We start from the raw sequence: 27,190 nt of genomic DNA, 5'->3' as shown, positions 1-27,190 counted from the left end.
TTAAAAACTCATTGTGACCACTGATGGGGTGGGAAAACCCTCTTGATATGCACAGATCAATGAAAACACTCCTCTGGGACCAACCACAGTCTAAAATAAAAGACATTGTTGAGAAAGAGATGAAAAGAAAAGAGTACTGGTATAGAGATTACAAAGGCTAAGATTTATTTATTTAGGGGAGAAGCCTCACACCTCTAAAGGAAGAGGCTAAAAAGACATAATGAATAAGTAAAGGCAAATCACTAATAAAATAAATTATATAATTACTTATCTCTCTTCATAAGACAAATGAAGAATTCAGCAAAACTGAAAACTGCATATTTAGAACAGACAAATATTTTTTATTTTTCATTTAAACCAAACAGATGGAACTTCATATATGTTAGCAAGCCCAAAGGTAACACCATTTTAATGAAGGACTTTGATTTTTCTGTGGATTTATACATAAAAGTTCTTCACAGGAAAGCGGTCTGCTCTGTACAGCAAGCCAGAATCAAACCAACACAAACAATAAATGAAAAATCAGGCTACCTCTGCAGTTACCCTCCTCTGTTTCGTGGGCACACAGCTTATTCTTATTCCAACTTCTATACACTATAAACTACACTTCTCAGTTGTAGGTCTGCTGCCATGGCCACTCATCTTTCATTTCCCCTTTCAGAAAATTGTCTTTAGTACAGCATATTACTATATCAAAGATCCACAGTGAAACGTACCAGGACAGGTTAGTTTGGTAGAGAGCTTGAGGAAGGGGAAAGAGAAAAGGCTAGGTCGTGGGGAACAATAAAGGGAAAAGAGCAGCTATATCCTAAAAGATATTTTAAATTGTCATCTTTACCACTGGTGGGCATGAATTGGAAATGTTGTATTTATCACAACCCTGGCTGCATGGTAGCAAAGCATGCTGTGTACCAATGTCCTTTAGCATGTTAAAGTAGGTAAACAGTAACATGTGAAACTGTGTCCATGAGAAACTGCTAATAGCGAAAGCTTAATGCACGAGGACTTGTTACACGCGTCCCTTCTGCCAAGAATCATAGGTAAAAGCCTACATTGTAATGTGTTGCAGCTGCGGAGAAACTCTTGTATTACAGCAGATGTACAGATGTTCTTCTCATTTATGTGTACAATACACAAACAAAAACCTCCTGTCATGCAGATATCACGCAGAAACTGCACTTAAATGCCTTTGTCAGTCAGTAGCCATTAATACGGCCCAAAAACTGTATGTGCAAGGGGCATATAAGCAGCAAATCCCTCCACTAGTATTTCAATATATTCATAATTACGGTTTTTTCTGGTTTTGGTTACTAATTTGGCTATATGACTTTAAATGAAAATTACATAAATATAATTCTCTCCTTCTACCCTAGTCTCCATTTTCATTCAACAATTTGCCACTAGATAACAGAAATAAAATCCTACAGAAGCTATACAAAAAATTCAGTAAGGACTGTAGGAACAGAGATCCTATCTTATTACAAAGAACGAAGAAAACTAATGCATGAAACACAGCAAGAACCAAATTTTGATGAAATTTTGGTGGTTTTGCCAGAAAATTAGCATTTTGAATGCCATTCTAAGTGCCTTTGAAAATGAAATTTATCTCTAACAATAAGATACCCCTTCATGTATGAAATTATACTAATAGAAAAGTATATGAAAAAGTATTTTGTTGAATCATAAGCATGATAAATTGACTACTGCCTAATATGAAGTAAGAAGAAACTTTGCAAACTAGCAAACGAATTTCTGTCTGGCGTAGCATTCGTTTTACCTCCCAAGCTTATTCCCAGAGATAGGACATGACATCAAGCAGATCACTGAGCAGCATAGGAAGTCAGTTCCCATATCCTCCTTACCAAAAATACACTCTTTTCAGTTTTCCGATTCTTCAGTACTGGCTCCTTCAGGCTTCAAGATAAAGCAACGTAAGTATAATCTGAGACACATCCAACTGAAGCTTTATAAGAATATGTTGTCTATCTACTCTTACGATGACCTACGTTAAATATCTGCATTTTTGGCTACCTGCCACTCTGACTGCTTTTCCTGCTGGCAGGACAATGTCCTGCCTCTCCTGGTTGGTCTCCCTCGCAGTGCCTGGTCAGCTCAGTAGCATCTGCTGGTGAAGTAAGTGCTGATGACCTGCAGGTCTCTCCCTGATGTTTCAATCAATCACACACACTGATACTATTTCAGCAACTTATTTCTTTATCCATTTTTGCTAGGCCAGTGAATCACTTTTCTTGCCTCTTTTTAACCCCACTGGAGTTTTGAGTTGGGGAAAAGGTAAGAAAGCTTTCTGGTGGCTACCAAAGGCTAAAAGCATTAAGCCCCACAGATCTTCAGGAACATTGTTACTATTGGAACAGGGTTGATCGTGACCTCTAGAAGAACTCATTTTCTTCCCAGAAGTGCAGTAAACTTACTTAAAGACAACTCAATACGTGGCATGAATTCTCAGGGTTCAAAAGCAATGACCACCTGTAATTACTGGGAGTCTTGCAATAAAAATGCCTAAATAATAAAAATTGGAAAGGTAGTAGCTCCCCATACTAACAACAAATATTCTATCAGCAAGGCAATATTGTTCTAGTGTTATATTTTCTAAAGAACTACACAGTACTTTTTTAATCCTTCAAAGAAAAAAGCTTTACTCTGTGAAGAAAAATAATATCAGTCCATACCATCGATACAGTTTTGTCCTCAATGCTGAAAAATCCAAAGAAAACGAAGTCTTCACAGGTATATAGAAAATGAAATAATTAAAAAAGAATAACAGTTACTTAGGCTTTCCTCTGCGTCTGGTCGTCAGTTCAGTGGTTACCTAAAATCCAGACTGAACACTGCCCCATAACCTTTTTTTTTTCTAGTAGGAAACAAGAAAATAAGTTGAAAGATAGGGAGGGCAGTATTTTACGAAGGAAGGTCAGACTTGTTCCATTGCTGCTGATTCCCCTCCCTCCCCACACAAATTTTTCATCTTCATAACTGCACCCTTCTGAAACTAAGAGGAGTTGCCATAAAGCGGCACTGAAAGACCCGTTCAGCCTCACGCCTGTGCGCTGGGAAGGTGCCGTGAATTCCACGGCCAGGACAGAGGCAGCCCAGAGAGCCCAGAACACAGCAGAGCTGCAGTGGTTCTGCTGCACACAGGCTTGGCAGCTGCAGCAAAGGCATAGAGCAAAAATCTGCACCATGCTGTGCATCGCCTCCATAGGCATGCCAGCAGAAACAGAGCGAAAAAAACTAAAATAAAAACTAAAAAAAAGAAAGAAAAAGGATAATAGATGATCACTAATGCCATGATTATATAGAGCCAGGTGCAGTGAATCATTTCAGAGGTCTGGCTCAGGGTCTTGAGCTGTAGTCCAGAAGAAATTGCCGAGATATTTTGGGAATTATCTCCAGGCAAGGGTTGAATTTCAGTCTCTTTAACCATGGCTATGTGAATATTAACAAGGAGGGTGGCTCTGCAGGAACACTCTGAAGCCTGAAACAGTGCTGAGAGCCTGGCATCCACATCGTATGTGTTTCATCGGTTTTACTTGGGGCTAACCCTAGCCCTCTGGACTGCAACTCACAGGATGCGCTGCTGGGGCACTTCTTCGCCTCTCCTTTCAGCGGAAGGCAATCCAGTTTGCGTGCTCCCAGATTGCTCTGTGACTTGAATCCAGATGCAGTGAGAGTGGGAGTGGGAGCGAGGGGGAGACTTGTTTCAAAAGCACACCCCTGACCTGAACTAAAATGCTAATGGAGACACAGCCTCAGGGCAGCTGCCTGTACGCAGTTCAAGCACTCGAGATTTGTGAGCTGCTGCCCAAGTGTGCACAGACTGTAAGAAATAAAGAGTTGGCTTTTAACTCTATTAAGACACAAAGTGAAGAAAAGAATGTGAAGCAGGACCAGCCCTTTGAGGAATGTAACAGGCGCACCTCATCGCACACTGCATGTTATGGGGCCTCTGCAGTGCTCAATTACTGTAATATTTCAGTTCCCCAATAGTACCATTACTTGCAGAAAACAAAGCCAAAGCACCTTCAGGTCTTTTGCTTCTCTTTCAAATGTATAACCAAATGATTTTAAACATCTCTTTATTCACATATACTTTAAATTCTGTTTTCTATCCCGTACACAGGACCACAAATTCAGAGTAACCCAAAAAAAGCTTATTGATATTCACAGATCTCTTATTCCTCCCTGTGAGCCTACTGATCTTCCCTGCCAGTCATGATTTTGGTAAAATTCTGAGATGTAAATATTTCCTGCAAGCTGCAAAACATATCATCTTCGCCTCTTGCAGATCTAAAAAACTATAAAAGGAGAAGAAGATCTCTTCCATCCCAACTATCAGCTCTCTTCACATCAGGCCTATATTAAAAACTGTGAGAAAAAAAATCACGATATGAATATTTACATTCATAGCAAAATTTAAGGAGGAATGTTTCTCCAGTAATTGAAAAGAAACAAGCACAAGTAGACAGGAAACTGCAAAAAAAGGTTTAAATAAATATTTGAGAAGTCACTGAAATTCATGCTTATATTGCACAAGCTAACAGAATTCTGCCCTTTAAAATATTTCAGAAAAAATATAAAACTCAGGTGATACAACAGTAACAAAAACTTGATCTCCCAGATAATCACAGCAATCAAAAGATCCTAGTCTTAAAAAAACCCAACACATAAACAAACAAAAAAAAAATGTTATGTAATATGCCAATAAAGAAGCAGAAACAAAAATAATCTACAATATTCCAATTAAGAAAATACAACATTTAGAATCATGGAATGGTTTGGGTTGGAAGGGACCTTAAAGATCATCTAGTTCCAACCCCCCTGCCATGGGCAGGGACACCTTCCACTGGACCAGGTTGCTCAAAGCCCCATCCAACCTGGCCTTGAACACTGCCAGGGATGGGGCAGCCACAACTTCTCTGGGCAACCTGTTCCAGTGCCTCACCACCCTCACTTCTTCCTCACATCTAATCTAAATCTACCCTCTTTCAGATTAAAGCCATTACCTCTTGTCCTATCGCTCCATGCCCTTGTAAAAAGTCCCTCTCCAGCTTTCTTGTAGGCCCCCTTTAGGTACTGGCAGGCTGCTAGAAGGTCCCCCCGGAGCCTGCTCTTCTCCAGGCTGAACAACCCCAACTCTCTCAGCCTGTCTTCATAGGAGAGGTGCTCCAGCCCCCTGGTCATCTTCGTGGCCCTCCTCTGGACACGCTCTAACAGGTCTATGTCCTTATGTTGGGGGCCCCAGCGCTGAAGGCAGTACTCCAGGTGGGGTCTCATGAGAGTGGAGTAGAGGGGCAGAATCACCTGCCTCGACCTGCTGGTTACACTCCTTTTGATGCAGTCCAGAATGCCACTGGCTTTCTGGGCTGCGAGCGCACATTGCTGGGTCATATTCGGGTTTTCATCCACTAATACCCCCAAGTCCTTCCCCGCAGGGCTGCTCTCAATCCACTCATCGCCCAGCCTGTATCCATGTTTGGGACTGCCCCAACCCATGTGCAGGACCTTGCACTTGGCCTTGTTGAACTTTAGAAGGTTTCCACAGGCCCACCTCTCCAGCCTGTCCAGGTCCCTCTGGATGGCATCCCTTCCCTCCAGCGTGTCGACCGCACACACAGCTGGTGTCATCAGCAAACTTGCTGAGGGTGCACTCGATCCCACTGTCCATGTCGCTGACGAACATGTTAAACAGCACCAGTCCCAATACCAACCCCTGAGCAACTTGTCACTGCTCTCCACTTGGACATTGAGCTGTTGACCGCAACTCTTTGAGTGCGACCATCCAGCCAATTCCTTATCCACCGAGTGGTCCATCCATCAAATTCATGTCTCTCCAATTGAGAGACAAGGATATCATGTGGGACAGTGTCAAACGCTTTGTACAAATCCAGGTAGATGACGTCAATTGCTCTTCCCTTATCCACCAATGCTGTAACCCCGTCAGAGAAGGCCATCAAATTTGTCAGGCGTGACTTGCCCTTAGTGAAGCCACGTTGGCTGTCGCCAATCACCTCCTTATTTTGCATGTGCCTTAGCATAGTTTCCAGGAAGATCTGTTCCATGATCTTGCGGGGCACAGAGGTGAGACTGACTGGCCTGTAGTTCCCTGGGTCTTCTGGTTTTTCCCTTTTTAAAAATGGGGGTTATGTTTCCCCTTTTCCAGTCAGTGGGAACTTCCCTGGACTGCCACAACTTCTCAAATAAGATGGATAGTGCCCTGGCCGCTACTTAAGGTAACTTCTTTCATAGTCTATTAGTCCTCCATAATCTATTATCTTCCATATTAACTACTATTATGTTATCTAGTATTATTATTATATTCCATAATCTATTAATCTTCCAATCTATTAATCTTCCATAATCTTATTAATATTAGGTAGCAGAGATACATGGAGTTTTAGGTGGTTTTGTTCCAACCAGTGATCCAAATTTCAGTCCAAACACACAGAGGGTCTCTACAAAGGAGTTGCGAAGACCAATGCAAAAAAGGGTTAGTGCGCATCCTGGCTATGACATCAGCAGTTGATGCTTGTGTATTCCACATTTACTGTGGAGCATTTCTGAAGTCTTGATAAAAGAAAGAATGTACCCTAAGTAATCTACATTTCCAGATCAGTCAGAAAACAAACAAATCAGTGACTGAAAAAAGACCATTTAGAAACAATTGTTACATTTTCCTGTACTTCCTAAACTACTTCTTAATTGTAAAGAATCCAGGATATTTCAAAGGTTTCCATAGGACTCTACTTCAGGACTGTCCTAGCCTCTCCAAGATGCTTGATCCTACTAAAGTAATTTCCTTGTCGCACCTCCTGTAAGACATACACATATATATCTGTCTCACACACATACATACATACATATGTGTGTATAATACCTGTAATTTTTATTTAAGATGAGTCATTGTTAAAATTACTACCTTTTTTCTGAGTGTTGAAACGTACCACAGGGCAAAACTTCCATTCCCTGATCAATTCTTCAACTTTTGCTTAAATTCTAACTGTATTTATACCAGCGTAAATCCAGAGTGTCTTTACAGCAATCAAAGCAGCTTCTCTGGATTTAAACTAGCAATACTACTGATGAGCATCTCTCCTTTTAACCCCGACGGAGGACCTAGACTTTTGGCTGGAAAAGGCAAAATAATTCTGCTTTGTTTTCTTCAAGGTTCCCCCCACCGGATAGCTGAACAAGTTAAGCTCATGATATTTTTCTACAGTATGCCTGAAAATTCAATAGAATAAGAGAATAGGATCAAGACCAAGTACAACATGAAAGAAAAGGGAAAAAAACATTGATCTGACAACAATAGCAAATTAGTAACATCAGTCAAAGACAATGAAATGAGCATTTAAAGCACTCTACATATTGCTTTTTGTAGCAAGGTTTGTAAAGCAAATCCATCTGAGTCAAATCTGTCCCTCTGATTTCATATATTTGAGTTTTAAAGTATATCATGTGCCTCCTGCTCTCAAAACAGTATTACTTTTAATTAAAGACACTGATTTCAATGGAGTTAGTCCTGGTTTATGTCATTGTAGATGCCTGACTAAAGAAAATTGGTCTATATTTACAAATGAAAATAAAACAATATTTTAAATTCACATCTGTCATATAGAGATTGGCTTGCAGTACATTTACTCAGGTCACGTCCCAGGAATCAATCTCAGATGCTAGTTTTGAAAAGCTATCGTTACAGTAATTAATAAATTTCATTAATATAGTGAGGTTGCAAAAAATGTATATTTATAAGATTCAGCTTTAACATTTGTAAGATTTAAATAGACACAAAAGAGACCATAATGCACTTCTAACTGAACTGAGATATAAAAGAGCAAGCCTCATTTCCTGAACTCCAGTGATATACTATATCTCGTTAGCTAAAGTTAGCTTATAATTGGGGTCATTTCCGTAAGGATTGTTATATCAGAAAGCATAAAAGAAAAAAATAAAAATACAAAAATTAATTCTGCTTTTAAGATAATTTGGCCAATATTTCAAATGTACCTTGTTCAGAAACTCCTACTTCTTCATAATACTGGTCCAAGTCCTGTCAGGTTCTGTGTAGAAATATTTACAGGAAGACTTTAACTCCACAGCAGAATGGGACTGGAAATTAACATCTCTCATGTCTGAATGCATGAAGAATTTTAAAAGCCACCCCACGGGACCCTGGCCATGTTTTTGTTTTGCCTCCTTTTTTTTAAGGGCAGAACTTCAAGCCGGTGGAATCTAATCCCCACATACCCTATATATCCACATACAGCCCTGGCCCTGCCTCCAGCTGTGTAGACAAAGGGGTAGAGCCTCCCTGTTCCCGGCAGCGTGGGCTGGGTATCCCCATCCGCAGGATGCTGGGCGCTTCCCATACTTGTTCCCTTCCGTAAAAAAACTTTTTTCTTATCAAAACTGCCCAGCCTCACTTTGAAGCACTGTACCGCAATATTAGCAGCTTGAACATAGCATGCAAGGAAAAACATGAAAGGATGTTTTTGTACTTACAGGGCTATAAAATTTGCAATATTCCAAAACAGATGCATTTGGAATACTTAATAATAAAAAAGTCAATGAATTAGACTCTGACAACATGGATCTTTCTCCACTGATTACGCTATTTGCCTGACTTTAACATGGCTGGAATCAGTACAGACACATCCCACTGGAAAACCACCAGAAACTTGCTTAAGGAATTTACTAATGATCAGGATTCTAAACAGATATTACAGTAATACTTCTCTTGAAAATTTCCAGAGGTTTTAGTCTTTACCAAAGCATAGATTCTGGATTATCTGTAGCTGATTTTAACAAAAAAGATTGTGACTGACATATGTAACTTTATTTTTATCATTTTGATATTAGACATTGGAACTTAAAGATAGTTTTTTCATATTTTAAAAAGAATTTACTTTTAAAGTGAGATGTGCTATACAAGATTTCACCACAAAGTGATCTTCTCTTAAAAGTCAGTTCTAAGTCTTTGAATACACAAGCATTTTTACTTGCAACTGTGAATAAATAAAATGTCCTTATTATCCTAAAGCTCTTCTATACAGAAATCCAGTTTCAACAAATATCATATGTGAAGGCAATGTTAAAAGTACTCATGGAAAATTTGCATATACTTTCTGTAAGTACATTTTTAAAAAATATATGCTTGCATTATTTATTCCACAATAAAAATAGTCTAAAAAATATTTTTTGTTGTTTATTTGCTATTTTTGTTGTCCTTCTATTAGCTGGGCTTTATTTTAAAGAACTTCTTTTAATCCAGCGTGCATGTATACAAACACGAAAATTTTTCTCAGCAGAGATCATTTTAGTGCCTTTGAAAATGTAACTTTACCTCTAACAGCAATAAAGACACTCCTCTAAATGATCAAGTTATACTAATAAATATATATATATATTTTCTTGAATCATGAGCATAATAAATTAATTAATATGAGTTAAGAATAAGCTTTCCACCCTAGCAAAAGATCTTCTGTCTGGTATACTGTTCCTCATGAAGAATATGTATACATGAATAAGTTTTTTTATTTATGGTCTTATATTTAGTTGTCTACTACTACACACAGAAATCTGCAAGGTAGGTAATTAACTTTTAATACAGATCCTAAAGCATTTAAGGGTTGCTCAAATTCTTCCTTAACAGACTTTAAATCCAAGTATTTATCTAAATGAATACATCTCATATAAAATTAGTTTTTCTGAGAAGAACCTGTGAGTGTAACCCCTCAAACATGGAGAGCAAGCTAACCAGTGTAGAGCAATGATCAGCAAACCATCAATCAACAAACCCTGGAAACTCTCTTATTCTCCTAAAAGAATGAATAAAATGAGAAAAACTATTTTTCTAAATATCACAGACAATCCACCTTTTCCCCTTCCCTTTAATAAAGAATATCCTCTGGTTCTGGATTGCTAATACCTTAAAAATACTGCTAATACCTTAAAAGATACTTCATCATGATGTTTTACAGAGATGAAGTGTGTTGACATGCCGAAGATACCATTTACATAAGCGTTCAGGCAAATTGAAGGCAACATCTAATCTAACATGCAGAGGATCAGCAAGAATTAATCATGCATTTAAAAAGCATTCTAGATATTGTATTTGCTCCCTGGAAAATATCTCCTGAAAACTACAATATATTGCACATTCTAAAACAAACAAACAAAAAAGTAATTACTGGTTTTTTCTTTCTCAAATTTTTTAACGGATAAATTTGAAAATATAATGGCTTGACGAAGGAGCTTGCCTAAATTGTAACATTAAAAAAAAACTGTAGAAATGCTACTGTTGTATCTCAAAAGTGAAAATTTGGACTTTTTAAATTTTGTAATCTCTCAGGTATCGTTTCCCCCTAATTTCATTGAAATCATTTAAAACATCCACAATGACTTCCAAACTGCTGCAGAATTTCTAAAAACCTACACCCAAACATACTGTTTGTTGATAACTTCAGTTCAGATCATCTTTGCTACTATTTTTAATCAGCAAGTTGTCTCCTAATGATGAAATCTGTGAATGATCTCTCAGCATCAATCTACAGGGAAGGTGAACATTCCCATCAGGATCTCCAAGACACTTCAAAGGACCAAGATATTCATACAGAACTGCCGAAGTTTATCAGTTCAACATTCATCATCACCATTTGTCCCAACAATTTGGTTGCACCCGAGCAGTGCTTCAAAGGGTCCTACCAGGTTCTTCCATAAAGGCTTTAAGAATATGTTATTTCAAACACAGCTTTGGAGACATGTCATGGATGAAAGAGATGACATGAAGGGTGGGAGAGTATCAAGTGTTGATCAACTTCACTTCAAAGCTGCTTACATCATGCCCTGTTCTCTTTGTCATTACAGACTGGGAGCTCGTGGGATGTAGCTCTTCAATGTGCATGTTCTAAAGGAGCAATCTACATCTTTCATATCTGCCCTGTTTGCAAATAAGGTCAGATCACAAATCCAAAAATAAATCTGGTCTTTATTTTTTTTACGTATCTTCAAATTAATAAAATCTCTCTACAAGGCAGAATATGTCTCTAGTGCCTCACTGAATTTGTATTCATCTAACTGATTGATGCTGTAAAGTAAATCAAACTATCACACGCTCTCACTTAGCGATGTTTGCTCTACAGTTCTGACAAGAGGCAAGTACAGTGAAAAGTACATAGAAAAGTACAGTATGGTTATTTTAGTAAAGTGGCATAAATGTCTAAGAATATGTGCCTCTTGAGTGAGACAGATGGGGTAGGCTTGGGAGTTCCCTCTGATTTGGTCTAAGGGAAGAAAATGAAAGCCAGGGCTTCTCACACATATAGACACCTCCACACCACAAACTCCACCTTCCTTGTAAAGAGAGAAGGGAGAATAAAGGAAATAATCTGTAGCACATTTACGTGCAAAAATTGCTATGAAGAAGATGACCTACAATTGTTATTGTATGGTTTCTCAGTAGAAATAACAACTGGGAAAATAGTATGTATAAGCTTTTGCCCTCCCCTCTCTCAAAAAAGTGATAAAAATATAGTTATGTCATACAAGGCCCTTTCCTATTCTCATCCCTAAGAAGCAGACTGCATAGCTCACACGTTCTTCAGTGACAGAACATAGTTATCAGAGAAGTGAAAGAGGCTTGTGATTTCACTACGTTGGTGTGGGACAGCACAAGTAGCAGGATTTTACAAACTTTCTCGCAGTTAAATTTTGCATATGAACACAGTTTCATCCAAACTTATTTTTTATACCAAAATCACTTTGTTAGGATTCATCTAATATGACTTTAAAGGTCAACAGTGGAGGTGTTTGTATCTGAGATAAAATGACAGTATGTGCTCTTTAGAGAAAAGGAACAGAAAATAGGTACTTTTAGGGCATAATCCATTTGATCTATTTTAGATGTCCACTTTATTGTGAACTGACTCAGACTCTAGAATTACCTATGTATCTCCACTGGCTACAAAGACAGTCTGAACTTTTATATTTGATGTGGATGTCCATACTGAATATCTACTTTTTGTGTGTGTGTGTCAGATGCATTATCTAATTTTTCTATCTTCTGGGGTGTGATACTTATCAAAAAGTAATATTTAAGAATTCACTTTCTAAGTTACTTTTTCCCTTTCAGGCAATTCACAGATCTAAATACATTACGGATCTTAGTGCAAGACTGAAGTGATAAATTACTAAGTATAGACCAAATGATTTTTAGGCAGGATAAGTGATAGAACTATAATTTGCATTTTGATTACTTTTCCTAGAAGAACATGAAATGAAAAAGCAAGACGGTCGCATTCTCTGCAAGGTGCATGTGAAGTGTACTGCGTGACACAAAGAGAACCAGCAAACAAAGTAAAACTGAGGGCAGAGCTATGGCGTCCCTAGCCGTGTGACGTTAATACCATGACGTGTTAAATGGTGGCTGCTGAACTAGGGTGGAATCCACTTCAACTACTCCTGCTAGCCACCTGCAGCCCTTTTTCCCCTAAATCAGGAATGAAGTACCCATCTACACTATGAATGGGAGGAATATCTAGATGATCAGCTAGATGCAAACTTTTAAAAAGTTGGGTGGGGTGAACTCACTTCTGGAAAGAACACCCTGGGAAATTTGCTCTTTTAGGACTGAAGAGATCTGGTCCTGATCCAACAAAGCATTTAAACGATTGAATGACTACAAGCATGTGCATAGTCTCCCCGGAGTGCAGTGCCATTCATCTAGCTCACAACAGGAGACTGGAGCAGATTGCTGAATCAGGATTTTAGGCCAAAATACAACGACCATTAGTACATAGTCAGTGTTGCTTCTATTAATATACCAGTGCACTGTTACAAGAACAGTTATATTAAATTCATCCACAGTTTTATCTTAAATTAGTATTGAAAAATAATTCAATAATTCTACTTTTTTTTAAATTGACTAAACAAATAGCATGTGCTAACATCAATTTCTGCAGTCACATTAGTTTCACAGCATTTTAAACAAAACTTTTAAAAATATATACATTTAAGTATCGTGGGGTTTTTAATACAGCATATTATTCATTTTAAAAAGAGCTTTAAAATAAATATTTAAATTTAAACACATTCTGAAAAGGCATCAGTTCAATAGTTAATACTTATTGTTTCCCGTTTGTATTAGATGCTGACCATCAGTGCAGATTTCTGAAGGTTTTATTTGTTAAGAGTTTCTTCTGATTAGGTTAGGTATCACTCTTGCATATAATATAAATACTGTGTGAGTGAGATGTGCAATTGAAATGTCTAACTTTGTGGCAGATGCTGGTCTATGTGACCTTTTATAACAAAAGGGTTCTTGAGCTTCTGGGTTTGTATTTTTCATCTGCTCTTTTCTGCCAGCTTAACTGAGAGTTTAAATCAAAACCTGATGAGACTACATATGCTGTTTAGGAAAAAGTTCTTGGAAAAGTCATGATTCATATAAGCTTTGATATTTCCAGCTAAATGAGAACAAATGTGATTGTAATTGTTTTAAATAACTTTCAATCATCCTCTTACTCAAAGTAGTTGAACACAGTTCTTTGATAAAAAAAAAAATATCTAGTAACAGAAGCACCAGCTCTATATTCCTATCAACTATACAATCTGTTTAATGATGAAACCCTTTATTGATATACGTTTTTCAACTAAGTAGTATTATAACTCAGCTATTTTCTTACATATTTCTGATACCAACTTCATAAACCTCAGATCAGAAGTTATTAAATGATATTTAATTCCTGAAAAAAAGGAAAAAAAAAGTCTGCATGTACATGTTGAGCACCTAGCATGTCAGCTAAAGTTTGCTTTTTAGCAATGTTGATATAAAAAGAGTTGGTACATTTTATTTTTCTCCTTTGATATTCTAGGAGGAAAACTGAATTATTTTAATCTTATTTTAATTATAATGCACTTACCTGAATTACACATTTCAATATTTTAACTAGCACTAAGGAAGGCCACATTATAAACACTCTCAACTTCCAGTGGGTTAAAGAAACCCGTGTCAAAAAATGATAACTGATGTTTTGTTCAAACATTAATAAATACATTTACCAAGAAAGCCCTGGCATCTGAAATTTTTCACAATGACGTAAGTTCTATCTCTCAAAAAAAAAAAAGCTAAAAACCTTTACATTTATATGTCCTACTTAGTTATTTGACCCAGTTTTTAATCAGAAGTAGCCAGAATTTTCTTTTATTCCACAGAGCGATTGCTTGCTGTCTTAAGAATACGAACTTGAGTATTTCCCCTGATAGAAAGCTGACAAGTCATTATGAGGAACTGTGTCTTCCAACGTCAAGCCAATACAGTTCTCTGTTAATTGTCTGAATACAGTACTGTGTCACAGTGCCTATAAAAATGGTATTCGGGAAAGCAAGAAATTATAGATATTGCCAAGAACAATCTCTGTAAATATAACCAGGACTTTATGATGTGCAAAAGCAAAATTTCATAAATATTACCAAAAAAAAAATTTAAATTAAATGTAAAACAGAAAAACAGAAATGTAGATCCAGATTTTCAGTTACTCTGTCACTTTAGTGATTCATTAAAGCTACAGCAATTTATGATGTCACCTTGTTGAATATGTAATTCATTCAAATATTTCTCTTACATTAATTGTTTAGCCATTGCTGATATGTGACTATCAAGACAAGAACACAATATATAAAGACATCAGACTGCAAGGATATTTTTTAAGAAATAAGCTGAAGATGGATTTATAGTGAGACAACACTGATATCCCAAACTTCTAAACAACATACAAAGTCCACTGACATCCTAACAATATAAAATGCATATGCATGTTCATTGATACTATCAAAACCAGTGACTTTCCAAATGTTCTAAAAATCAAGATTCCCAGCATTTTCTACAAATTTTTAAAAATCCCAATGCAACTCAATGAGAAGTTTAATAGTAAGAACTTAATTACAGGACAGCATTCTTTTCAAACAAAAAGAGTGAGTATACTTATATATTAAAACCAAAACCAAAACTCATGATGTAGAATAGCTAAATGTGAACTGATAACCCAAACAACTCCTGCCTGCAAAGTTCTGCAACACAAAGCAATTTATTTAAAATATTCTTCAGAGACCAGGAGACATGTAGTGGAACACAGAATATTTTGAAAGTAAAGTTCATTTTCTACCGGTTTCAGATAAAGGAATCAAAATGTAAAGTCTGAGGTTTAGACTCATACATCAAGAGTATATTGATATGTACTATTTGTTATAACCAATAGTGCTTTCCGGAAAGGCGTAACTTACTGGACTGAGAAACCCCCATGATCTTCACTCTTTACTGTGAGAACTGACTGTGTCAAGGGTGGAGGATAGTGGTGGGGAGAGTTGGGGAAGGGGGAAGTAATACCCGATTACAGGTTTTAGGCTGACTGTTATTCAGGGTAAATTTTACTGATTTTGTCATCAGCTATAATTGGTCAACTGGATGAAAAGCTCTCTTTTTCTGTGAATGGAGCAGCCCTCCCAGAATACTAAAGATGTCTTAAATAGAAATAGTTTATTTAACAAGCCTTTCATTGTATTAAGCCAGTGCTTCCATACATGATTATTAGCTAAAGTCAGCATTTTTAGCGTTTTGTCTGAAAGAAAAGAAAAAGCAGCTCACCACACAAACCAACCAAATGGTGCATACTTAAAGCGCATCGTTAGATGTCAAGTTATTTTCTATTCTGATTCTTAAGCTAAGAATCATCTAGATGTCCGATGCTCAAAAAACTAACATGTTCTTACACAAAAAAGCTACTTCCTGACTGAGTTTTATAAATGACAGACGTACAAAACACCAGGAAGTCCAGCAAAATATTGCAATGATCACAGAAGTATTCACGACGAGTTTCTAGTTTCACCCGCACACGCTTCAGGGCAGACCACGTACAAGCACATCGACACACTCACGGCTGGACCCGCCAAACGCCTGGCTCCCTCGGCCACCAGAATGAACCCGAAGGCTGCGGGGGGTCCCCGAGCCCCCCCGTCAGGGCGCGGGCGGGACAGAGCGGCTTCTCCCCGCCGCCCCGCCGGCTGCCTGCGCGGACTTGCAGCACCTTGGACAGCAACCTCCGCCCCGACCCGCACCGCCCGGCGAGGAGAACGCGAAGTCGCACCCTCGGTTCGGGCTTCGTTTTTTCTTTCCGCTGCGGGAACAGCCTTCATTTTTAACACTGACTGGCTGGCCAAATTCTCAAAACACAGAGCGATACCATCTGGCACTCGGAACCGCAGAACTGTAGGTCACTGGCACTGCATTCGTCCAGTTCATTCATAGGTTTCACGCAATCGTTTTAACGTCAACTGTTTTCCCGGTCATTAGACAAGCACCTCTCCTTACTCAGTCTCTGAAGGGGAAATCATTACACAGCATACATTTGCTGTTCTGTTCACTTTCAACACCACGATACACTGTAGAGCAACTGCACGCTTTGTGGTAAAGTTCAGTCAAACTAAACTGTGACACAAAAAAATCACTTTAAGCGTGTAGATGTTGATCGCTTGGCAGTACAGACTAGTAGTAGGTCAATGTCTAGTTAGAGAGCTACTGAAATGGCAAAGATGTCCTTACAGCAGTAGACATCTATTTATATTCGATATGCTTTTTACTTATCCAATTCCCTCTGGAAATAAAATACATTTACACCATCAGTAACTGAGTACATAACATATATACAGTGAGTGTGTACACATACAGCTTATAACGTAGAAAAGTGGGGTCAAAATTACTGATGAGACTACTTTACTTTTGTCAGGTTTAACAAGAAAAAATAAATACAGCAACTTTCCTACTTTATCCAATTAAGACAACAGGGTATTTCAGCTTCTGGAGGGACGGTGGATCGATTTTTGTGGCAAAGATATGTGCAAATTACGCTAACTTATTGGTGATTGGGATTCTTTAGGCATGGACTGTTATCGTGAAATGATTTCAGAAGGCGCTGCTGAAGTTAGAAAGCGTGGAGGTAGTGCTAGGCCTTCTGTTCAGAGCAGGGATTTGTATGCACCGTTGTGTTCCACTGCTAAAGCAGGATTTGGTTCAGACTGGTTGATGTCGTACTACAGTAGTCGAGATAATCCAGTTCAGGGCAGAAACCATTCACCTGGCCCGGCTCTCAACAAATACTCAAACAAACGGGGCAAAAGGCATGCAGTTAGTTACTTCAGGCGCCGAGGACAACACTTTTTTTCTGCCCTTTCCTGTCTTGAGAGCTAGGCCAAGTAATCTTGCGCAAAAGTGGAGCGAAGGCAACAACTACAAAGAGCCAAAGTGGGACCCTGCCTTCTTTCTAACAAAGGAAAAGAAACACCTCTAGATCTTTCTAAGCGGTCACCGGTGGCACCAAAGAAAACGGCGGCAGCTTATCGAAATGCTGTCACCGTCGCTGCCCCTCCAAGGGCCACCGCCGTGCCCGTTGACATCCACCCTCGCCCTCCAGCTCTTCCCCGCTCCGCAGATTTTGGCAGGGCGCCTGCAGACACGGTCCCGCTCCCCGCTCCCGAGGCGGCCGGCAGCCCGCCCGCTCCGCCGCCCCCGGGGGCCGGCGCCCGACGGAACCCACCCGAAGCCGCCGGTGCGCGCTGCCGGCCCCCGCGGGGGGACGAGACGCCCGGCCCGCCGGCCCCCCGGCCCCCCGCCGCCCCGGCCCCGGCCCCGGCCCAGCCCCGGCCCCGCCGCGCCTCCGGCCGCCGGCCTGCAGGCTCCGGGCCCGGCCCGCCCCGCGGGTGCCGGCGGGCAGGGCAGCGCCGGCGGGCGGCCCCGGCCCCGGCCCCGGCGGCCGTTCCGGGCCCCGCTCATTGGCATGCAGCCCCTGTCGCTGCCTGCCGCCAAGCCGCATACCAGCCCGCTGGAAGCCGGCAGCCGAGCCGGAGCCAATCGCATATTCATGAGGAGGGGGAATCCAGCGCTGCACTCCCAGAGGACCGAGGATCGCTTCTTTCCTCTTCTTTTTTTTTTTTTTTTTTTCAAGCTTCCCCCTCTCTCTGCCTCCCTTCTAGCAATGCGCTCACGGGGGCTCCCCGCCGATCTCCTCCGCAGCTCCGACTGCGCCCCAAAGCCCGCGGCCGCCGGCGCCAGGAGCAGAGACCGAAGCAGCCACAACACGGACCGCGGCAGCCGCAACAGCCGAGGGAGGCACGCCAGCCCGCCAGGCAGGGACAGGAAACACAGCGGGGGCTCCTACCTTACAATCCTCAGGACACGATTTCACCGAGTACTCCTCCGACTGTAAATACTTCTGGAGCGTAACCTCAAACTCTTCGTATTTCTCCTGAGCGTGCTGGTCGTAGCGCTGGTAAGCCTGGACGCACTGGCTGCAGGAGCCTCCCCCCCTCAGCACCACATCCAGACTGCAGTTCAAAGTGTCCGGATTGGACAACCCGGCGAACAACTCCCAAAGTGTGTAGGAATTACAAAAGGAAAGGTAAAAATCCGTCGGGTCCCAGCCGGGCGCCGGGCTCTGCCCCGCGCCTGCCGGCCGGCCCGGCCCCCCCCGCCGCCGGCACACCGCCTCCGCGTCCCCCAGGCTGAAGCACTGCCCGGACGAGGAGCTGGGCGGGGGGCACGTCTCCAGGGGCCTGGCGGTGGAGTTCCCCAGAAAAGCAGCCTTGCCGTGCCGGGGCTCGGTGCCGTTGGGGCGGCCGCCGCCGCCGCCGCCGGGGGAGGGCGGGAGGGAGGGCGAGGGGGGGGCGAGGAGCCGGGGCGCGGGGGGCGCCGGCTCCCCCATGCCCGCCGGCAGCTCCGGCGGCTCCGCGGGCTTCGGCGTCTCGGGCGGCGGCTGCTCCTTCTCTCCCGTCCCCGTGAATTTGGCCTCGGCGCAGAACCACAAGTGATCAGAGAGCAGGACCGTGAAAAACAAGAGCGATGCCAGGGACAGTCGCCATTTCTGAGCCCTCTCTGAATCCGCGAAGGGCTTCTCGTTCTCCCGGGGTGCGAACCAGATTTTTAAGCCGTCATCGTACTGCCGACTGCACATCCAAGCACCCCTGGTCATATTTTGGGAACGCACAGCCCTGGCCGACTCCACCGTGAGGGCTCCTTTGCCGGTGTCACCGCAACATGCATTGACTTAAAAGATTGGGGGGATTTTCTTGCCTGCCTTCCCTTGGCTCGCTCGCTCGCTCCCTCTTCCACTCTCCCCCCCTTCCCCCCCCCCCCTTTCTCCCTCTTCTTTCTCTCTTTTTCTTCCTCTGAGATATTGTTGGGTTTCGCCGGTGGCTCTGCCGTGGTCTCACCACGCGAAGCAGCCCCAGTCCATCCAACGCGGAGTGCCGTGGAGAAGCTAAGAGCAATAACGCAGAGAGAGGAGGAGGGAGCGGAGATGGTGGTGGTAGTGGTGGTAGTTGGCGGTGGCGGGGCTGCGCGGCTGGTCCTTTCCCCCTCTCACCCAGGCATGGTCAGATCGCAGCTCCCCATCTCCCTCCCGAGAGAAGCCCGCTGCCCCCGGACAGCCGCATGCCGCTTCCCCCGCTGCCGACGGCCGGCTCCGGGCGGGCTCCTCGCCTCCTCTTCCTCCCTGCCGCCGCCGCCGCCGCCGCTCCTCTTCCTCACAGATGCCTGCACCGCTGTCTCCGTCTCCTCTTTCTCCTCTTCCCCCCTCCGCTCTAACTGGAGAGACGCTGCTGCAGGGCTCCCGGAGCGCTGCCGAGGATGCTGAAGAGGAGGAGGAAGAGGAAGAGGAGGAGGAGGCTGCCGGGGCCGCCGCCGCTGCTGGTGACAATGGGCTGCGGCTGCCGCCGCTGCTGCCGCCGGGCGCGGTGTCCCCGGGCGCACGGGGCGGAACTGCCAGGCTGGGGGCCCCCAATGGGCACAGGCATCTTGGGCCCCTGGGCTAAGTTGCCGCCATCTTCGTCCTGGAGAAACACTTTTTTGGGGGGAGCTCTGCCTTTTGCGTCATCTCCTCCCGCGCCGAGATCTCTCTATCCTGGCGCATTGGCAGCAGCAGCAACTCTGCCTCCTCCTGAGGAGGAGGAGGAGGAGGTGGGAGAGGCACTGGGGACCACATGGCCTCTCCAAAGGGCTGCCTCAGTGCAACTCTTCCTGCTCGTCTCGCCGAAGGGACTGCTCGGTACCACCCTCCGGCCCTCTCTCCTTCAGGCTCTCTTTCCCGTTGTGGCCCTGAAACACCACGTCCACACAGGATGGTGGCTGGAGAGGTCTGTCGCTGTGTCTGCCCTTGTCACAGCAGATCACGGCTGGCATGTGAAACTCCAGGCGCTGGATCCTGGCAGGTTTTGGCCCCACAGTAAAATGCCTGAAGACAACACAGCTGCCTGAATTTCAGTCAGCGAGCCGGAAAGCGTAACACCCGTAAACCCCAGGCTGTTCCCCCAAGACGAGTTTTGCAAAACCCTGGTCCAGCACACGAACCGGGTGAATGCTGCCAGTCTTTGTAGTTCACCTTGTAGATGTCACTGCCTAGAGAGACAGACGGAGAGAGCAGGCTTAACTCAGGGGCATGAATCGCTGATCGTCTCCACTCAGACCCACAGCAGAGATCCCACCACCTTCCGGCCCCAACCAGCAGGGTCTCTTGCTTAAATAAACATACTGTTTGGTCACTCTTAAGTTACCTTCATCTTGCTTGCTGACGCACCTTACTGTAACAGCAACAGACAAACTTGGATCACGCACGAGACAAGAGAAGGTGCCAGCTAGAGGTTGAACGTTATCAGATGAAGACCTGGAGCTACAAGGTCTTCCTCCCAAGACAACAGGTATGTTATCTGGCCATAGCATAACAAAGAGGTATATTTTAATTTCTCCGTTGGAGCGGGGGAAGGTTCAGAGGCTGTACCCTTCCTTGTTCAGAGGCTTTCTCCATCCTGGGGTGAGGGACCATTTAGAACTGCTAAAGGCCCTTGAACAAGGTGCACAATGTACCCCAAAAGGTGGCTTTCCTCCATTATTTGGTTAAAGAAAGCTTTATTCTTTAACAAACGTGGCCATGGTCTATAAGCTAATATAGATCGCTGACAGCGCTCTAATTCAGCTTCAAAAGGTGTAGTGGGAAGAAATCTGACGCTAAATGGTATCAGAGGAGGACAAAACTTGTACCTTTTCTGACTGCAGCTGTTGTTAACTGTGGGGTGAGCTTACCAAGGTATGTGCTGGAATTTCCATCACTTTGAGTAATAAATCAAGGCTGGATGTCTTTCAAAAGGAGATGGTATACCTCAAACAGAAGAGCAGACCCGAGGGAGGAATTGCTGAGCGAGGTTCTATGCCCTGTGTTATGCTGGGGGTCAAAGCACATTATCATAATGGTCTCATCTGGCCTTAAAAGATCCATGAGTCAAATTCTACACCGAGCAGAAGTTATCTGTGCCTTTTATTTTGATAGACTATTTAAAGACACAGAAATAAGTGCTAATATTGTAAGAAAAAGACTACAGTACTCATATCAGAATGCATCTTTGCAATTCTCAGTCAATCAGCTCACACCATCTGCTAATGGTACATTATTAATTTTGGTCTTGGAGCTTTGATTGCAATGATTTGACATACTGGGCCCTGTAATGTACTTGCATTTTTGTGATGCTTTCTGTTCTGGGACAAGACCATGACTGAGCTTTTAAAAGGGAATCAGAACAACTTATCTTCTCTAACATGTAGTGTCATTTATTTAACTATGTTTTGCTTGGTTGGTAATGTATTTTGTGGTGGAATAGAAGGACTGAAACAGAAACACAGGACAAAAAAAAAAAAAAAAGCCAAAACAACTGGGATAAGCAACAGGTTCCTGAAATCAGGTTTGAGATTTTCAGAACATGCTCTATTAAGATATGTGGCACTGACTGCATAATTATGTTCTATTTGACAGCTAAACTCAGGGTGAAGGAAGTCAGTTTTGGAGTCCACACCTGGCAAACAGGCTTGATTTATATTTTTTTAATATTGTTTTCCTTTTGTCTCATTGGGAAAATGAGAGGTTAATAGGCAATTTTGCAATCCACGGGGAAATTAGAAATGTTCTTTATCTCCATAGTGGAATTTTAAGAACCAGTAATGAAAAAATGCTGGTATCCAGACCTCATCTGAAACTTAATATGAGAATGAATTCCTATGTCTGTGCTACTCTGGTTACACTTGTCTAGGATCAAAGCAAAGATACTCAAAGTCAAATCTGCTAGGATTTTTTAGATATACTTGGCTTCTCCAAAAAAATCCATTTTCACGTCATACAATATTTTCTCACATTTCCCAACTTTCGTCTGGAAAAATAGAGTGAGAGTTCTTTTTCAACACCTAGCAATAAACTATAATAAGATATTCCGCATTCCTGAAATGAGCGAGTCCTTGCTTTTCCAGTGACAGTTTTCTGTAACAGAGAATGTGTCATGCAGAACTGTTGTTTCGCCTGTTAACGTTTGTTTCCCCCAAGCCCCATTCCCTCTCCACCTGGCACGGTGAATAACTTACAACATTAGTTGCAGCAGCTAGTTCCTGATGGATCTGAACAGATGCAGTTCAGTTCTCTGGTGCCCCTTAGTGTTAGGTCTTGCAGCTCAAGGGAAAAAAATCAGGCTATAAAATAATATCTGAAAATCAAGAAGCTGACTGCATGAGGTGGGGAAAGAATCTGAAGTATGTACTGTAGCTGCTTTCTCTCAAAGCTCCTTCAAAATTTTGTTAGCATAACTCCGATCTAAATAACAGAATTTTATTTAAACTAGGTTAATGAATTATATGAACGTGAAGAAAAGGGACAAACTTTCCTTAAAAATATCATTACAGAATATCATCCCCATATACATCATTCATCCTAAATAACTCCAGTGGCGCAAAATACTGGCTTCACTTTGAAATGACACTTTTTATTGGGAATATTTATTACTGGTGTTCTAAAGCTTAGCAAGTTTGAGGAACTCATGGAAGACTGTCTCCCTAGCTGGTGGAATCGCCAGATGTTTCACACACAGACCTCCTTAATGTAATGTAGTTCAGTGTCAGCTCTGCCATACAGTGCTTCGATCAATACAGTCAGAGCTGATGTTCTTTAATTGTTTGACTCATAATATGTAAGATAGCTAATTTATCGAGCACTGATGACAAAGTCTAACAGAATGAGCACAACAACATTCAAGACACTTGAAGCTATTGCTTAACCTACATACCATGTGTTTCTTTGTGAAAGTACTTTAGTTTACCAAGCAGAAATAATTGTTGACATAACACGTTAACAGTAATAAACACTTGTCAGAATAGAAGGCTTTACTGTTTCAAAGTAAATGTTCTTAAATTTTTGCCTAATATCATGCATAGTGTAATTTCCTGCATTAGTCTCTTGCTTTTCTTTGGTTTTTTTGGTACAAAACTGTAAGGTCTGAAGAGCTGTATATAGGTCTCTCAGATGATTTTAACAGGTTTGAGAGCAGTGTCTTGTCTTTGTAATGTATATTCTTTATATAAGAAAAAAAAAATTTCTAATTTCTAAGCAGCGCTTCTTTTTGTAAAATCTTGCAGCAGGCTATTTTTAAAATAGTAGATTTCATTTTATTTTGGGGTTGACTGGTTCTACTGATAGGAGCAATTGTTGCAACAACCATTAACAGAAATACTCAGTCAAACCCTTGCACTGGAGTGTCATCCAGCACTTTTAGTACCAAGCAAACATTATCAGACGCTTTACTAGTTCCTCTTATATTAATTATTTTTTCCAGTTTAAACAATTTGTATTCAATAGGAATATCTATACATTCTTGGTAGGCAAAACAATATGTCAAGTATGTGCGTTAGCATCCTCAGAGTTGTATATTTCTTCTTTTATTTTGAATTTTTACAATAAATTGTGGATATTATTTTACCCATTACCTGGGAGGGGAGTCAGAGATTTAATTATCTGAGTCTATTTGTTAAGAATAGTATCCATGATGGTTGTAAGACACAAGCACGTTAAGAACACTGAAGAATTCATTTTCTTTCCCATTACATTCCTAAGGTATTAGTTTCCCATTCAGTACTTCCCAGAAAGATGAATTATTGTGAGAAAGCTTCAGGCATCTGGGCCTGATTGCCCCAAAACAATGGGAAATTTATGTTAATGTCAGCAGGCACTGAAGCTACTAATCCCTGTTCAAACAGCTCTAATTCAGATTTTAAGATTCTTGCACTCTCCTTTGTTCCCACTTTCCACATTACCTTCAGTTTTGTCCCTTTGGCTTGATTTTTTTTAAGCTTTTCTTACAAAATTAGAGCATTAACTATCACCCAGTAAGTTATAAAAGTTTTTCAGACTGGATTTTAAAAGGCTGTGCAGTACAAACTTGGAAGATACTAATGTCATTAAGTTGATTGAATTATCTTGCAGATGTTTGCTCTGTATCCTGTGAGGCTTCCCGTTAGAGAGTAAGAACATGTTTTTGTTTGTTGACATTTTCAGCCATGGAACAATGAACAAATAACATGGGATCTGGAAGTCCGATAATTTCTCTCCAAAAATTGTAGGTCATCTTTATCATGACATCTTTATAATGAGAGCTCAGTCATAATATTATATCCAGCTGGTATATTTGGGCATGAGCTGAAATGAACTGAGGCTATTCTTCATTAACTGAAGCCATCAAACAAGTGAAATATAACTTTTGCACATGACTGCAGCAGGAAGAAGATAATATAAATGTCCTGCACAAATTAGCCTATGCCTGTTAGAGTAAGGTCTGATCCAAAGCATGCTGAGATCAGGGGAAAGATTGCAATGGGTTTTTAAACCAGGCTTGTAGAAAGAAAATAGAGAGAAGAATAAAGATTCCCCCCATAAGGGGATGGAAGAAAAAGGATTGAAAGAACCACCAAAAGGTAGATTACAGCTTTTAAAATATTTTTTCCTCCTTTCCCAATTGTATACATTTGCTGTCTTCTAACAAATGTTATAGCCTGATTATGCTTTTACAGATATCAGACATCTTTTTGTCTTTTCTGCTCAGTTGCCTTATAGATATCCCAGTCCCTCCTTGTGTCAAAATTAACCTCATAGGAAAGAGATAGTACTTGATTTTTCTCAGAAATACTCTTTTATAATCTTTTTCTTAAATAAAATAAAAAAATATGTGTACTATGTAAGAAGTCTTAAGTTTTGGTTGATCAACCAAATAGTTTTCATTTGCTCTCTCTCACCCTCACTCAAAGAAAAAAAAAGTACTTTTAGATATAACCTCTCATAGTCTGATTTTCTGTTTAAGCATGTTACTGTAGAATATTTTTTATCAGCTTAAGTTACAATGCTTATAAGGTAGGTTTTCTTTGTGATGTACTGATATGATGCTGCTATTCTGGAATGCATACTAACTTGTATTTGTAGCCCTGTTTCCACGCATGTCTGTGGTATGAAGAATACGGAAAAGAGAAAGAATTCATTTAGAAATAACGTATGTTACCAAGTAACCTTCTCCCTGCTTATTACCCCACATTTTTTTCCACTTTCCTGGAAAATATGCCATTCTAGAAAACTCTTTCAGACTGATCATATGAAAGTTTGATAGGATCTTTATGTTTTGAATACTCATGGCTGCACTGTGAGTTTTAAATGCATTTGAGAGTGGGGGCATGCAGGAGAGAGAGCTGGCCAATTCTGCCCTGAGGTTCCCACATGTGGGGGCTGCTTCTTTTGACCAGAAGAAACATCCCTACTAATAAAACATATGTAATTATGTATAGTGTTGATACAGAGCTTGACCATAGGTTGAATACTTATCATTGTAATATATATATCTCTCCTCAAAAATTTAAACCATTTTCTGGAACTTTTCATCTCATCTAGCCTTAGCTACCTAGACTTAAGCATCCAGCCAAAGCTTATCCTTTCATCATCTTGCTAATAAAAAGATACAGCTACATCCGGAGCACAGCTTATTCCATCCTTAAATAGGTGTCTAGGACAGGCACTCTTGTATGGCAAGTCATCTTCTGCCATCTCTTTGCACTGATTTTGGAGGAAATCTCCCTGATTAACTTGAAATTGTGGCCTATCGAACCTAGCTTTAATTCTCTAAAAGACAGGTGATAATTTTAGGTAAATGAGCCAGGTTCCTGGCTTTGTCTTTGTGTCCTACAAAAGATTCTTCCTGAAGAAAAAGCTGTAAACGAGCGTGGAAGTACATATTTGAGACTTTTTTCTCTTTCCTTTCATAGCAACTTTAGCCGTTGTTTACTAGGAAAGCAGACATGAACGAACCATACATTGACACTCCTTATTTTTTGACCCAGGACTATCCTTTTCTGCTGAACTGTAATATCCTGCCTTCTGCCAAGTGGCTGCAATGCCATCTGCCAGCGAGGGAGAAGGTGGGTTTTTTCTCTCTGCCTTCCGGGGTATTCCTGCAAAGAAGGCATGTGACTCAAGTTGTAGGATGACTGAAGCTCTTGGGGTCTTCTTGGAGTCGTCCAACAATCAATTTAATGTGTCTGACCTGAAGGCAAATGTCTCCGTTTGTCTGCGACATCACCAGCAATTCTCTAAACGGTTTGGCTTCTGTTCCATATGCCTTGCGAGAGGTTCAGAGAACTGCAGGCTGCATGTAAAGAGCTCCTGAGATTTTATTCTATTTCCACTCCTTCGATGGGGCATGGTTCTGGCAAAGCATCCATTCCCTCTTCCTCAGCATCTCTATTTATAAACAGGGGAGGCTGGGAGAATTAGCTAATGCCTGCAAAGTGCTGTTTTAAATAATAAAAATAATGAATTCACCTCTTGATGGGCTACTATATAGGTCAGCAAGTCGTGCTATTTCTTTTCTCATTTAGCTCCTAAGGACTGAATATTTGTTGTTTCAAATCAGGTTGCTCTCCCTTTCTCAGTGGCGTACATACCTTTGTGAATAAATAAAGATTTTCTACAAAAGGGATCTCATTGAGATCATTCTCAATGTTGGAGTAAATGAACAGTATTGCTTTTCTAATTTTCCAGTAAAATACATTACTTGATATTTGGTGATATATTACATTTTCACTGCATTACATTACTGGGAAAGCAGAGCTTTATTTTCATGCTTTTTTCTTGGGGGGGGAAGACAGAGAAAGGAAATGTAATTATATTGGGTACTTTAATCTCCTAATTAGTTTCACTGGGTCTTCAATTTAACTCTTACATTCTGTTGAAGTTCATTTTTCTTCTCTTTCCTTTCATCTTGTTCTGTTTTTTGCTTCTGGAGA

At 41.3% G+C, this 27,190-nt stretch overlaps 1 protein-coding gene across 1 annotated transcript in view; it reads right to left on the bottom strand.

Annotated features, from left to right (window-relative positions):
- Positions 1-19,416, bottom strand: part of NALF1 (NALCN channel auxiliary factor 1) — a 488,350-nt gene extending 468,934 nt beyond the window's left edge. The window contains exon 1 of the mRNA XM_052785670.1: positions 18,225-19,416. Within this exon, the coding sequence (XP_052641630.1) occupies positions 18,225-19,034 (810 nt within the window). The 5' untranslated portion in view covers positions 19,035-19,416. The remainder of the gene's footprint in view (positions 1-18,224) is intronic.
- Positions 19,417-27,190: the final 7,774 nt, after the last annotated feature.

The sequence above is a fragment of the Harpia harpyja genome, chromosome 4 (genome assembly GCF_026419915.1).
Source record: "Harpia harpyja isolate bHarHar1 chromosome 4, bHarHar1 primary haplotype, whole genome shotgun sequence".
NCBI classification, from domain to species: Eukaryota; Metazoa; Chordata; class Aves; order Accipitriformes; family Accipitridae; genus Harpia; species Harpia harpyja.
This window is presented reverse-complemented; position numbering and strand designations above follow the sequence as displayed.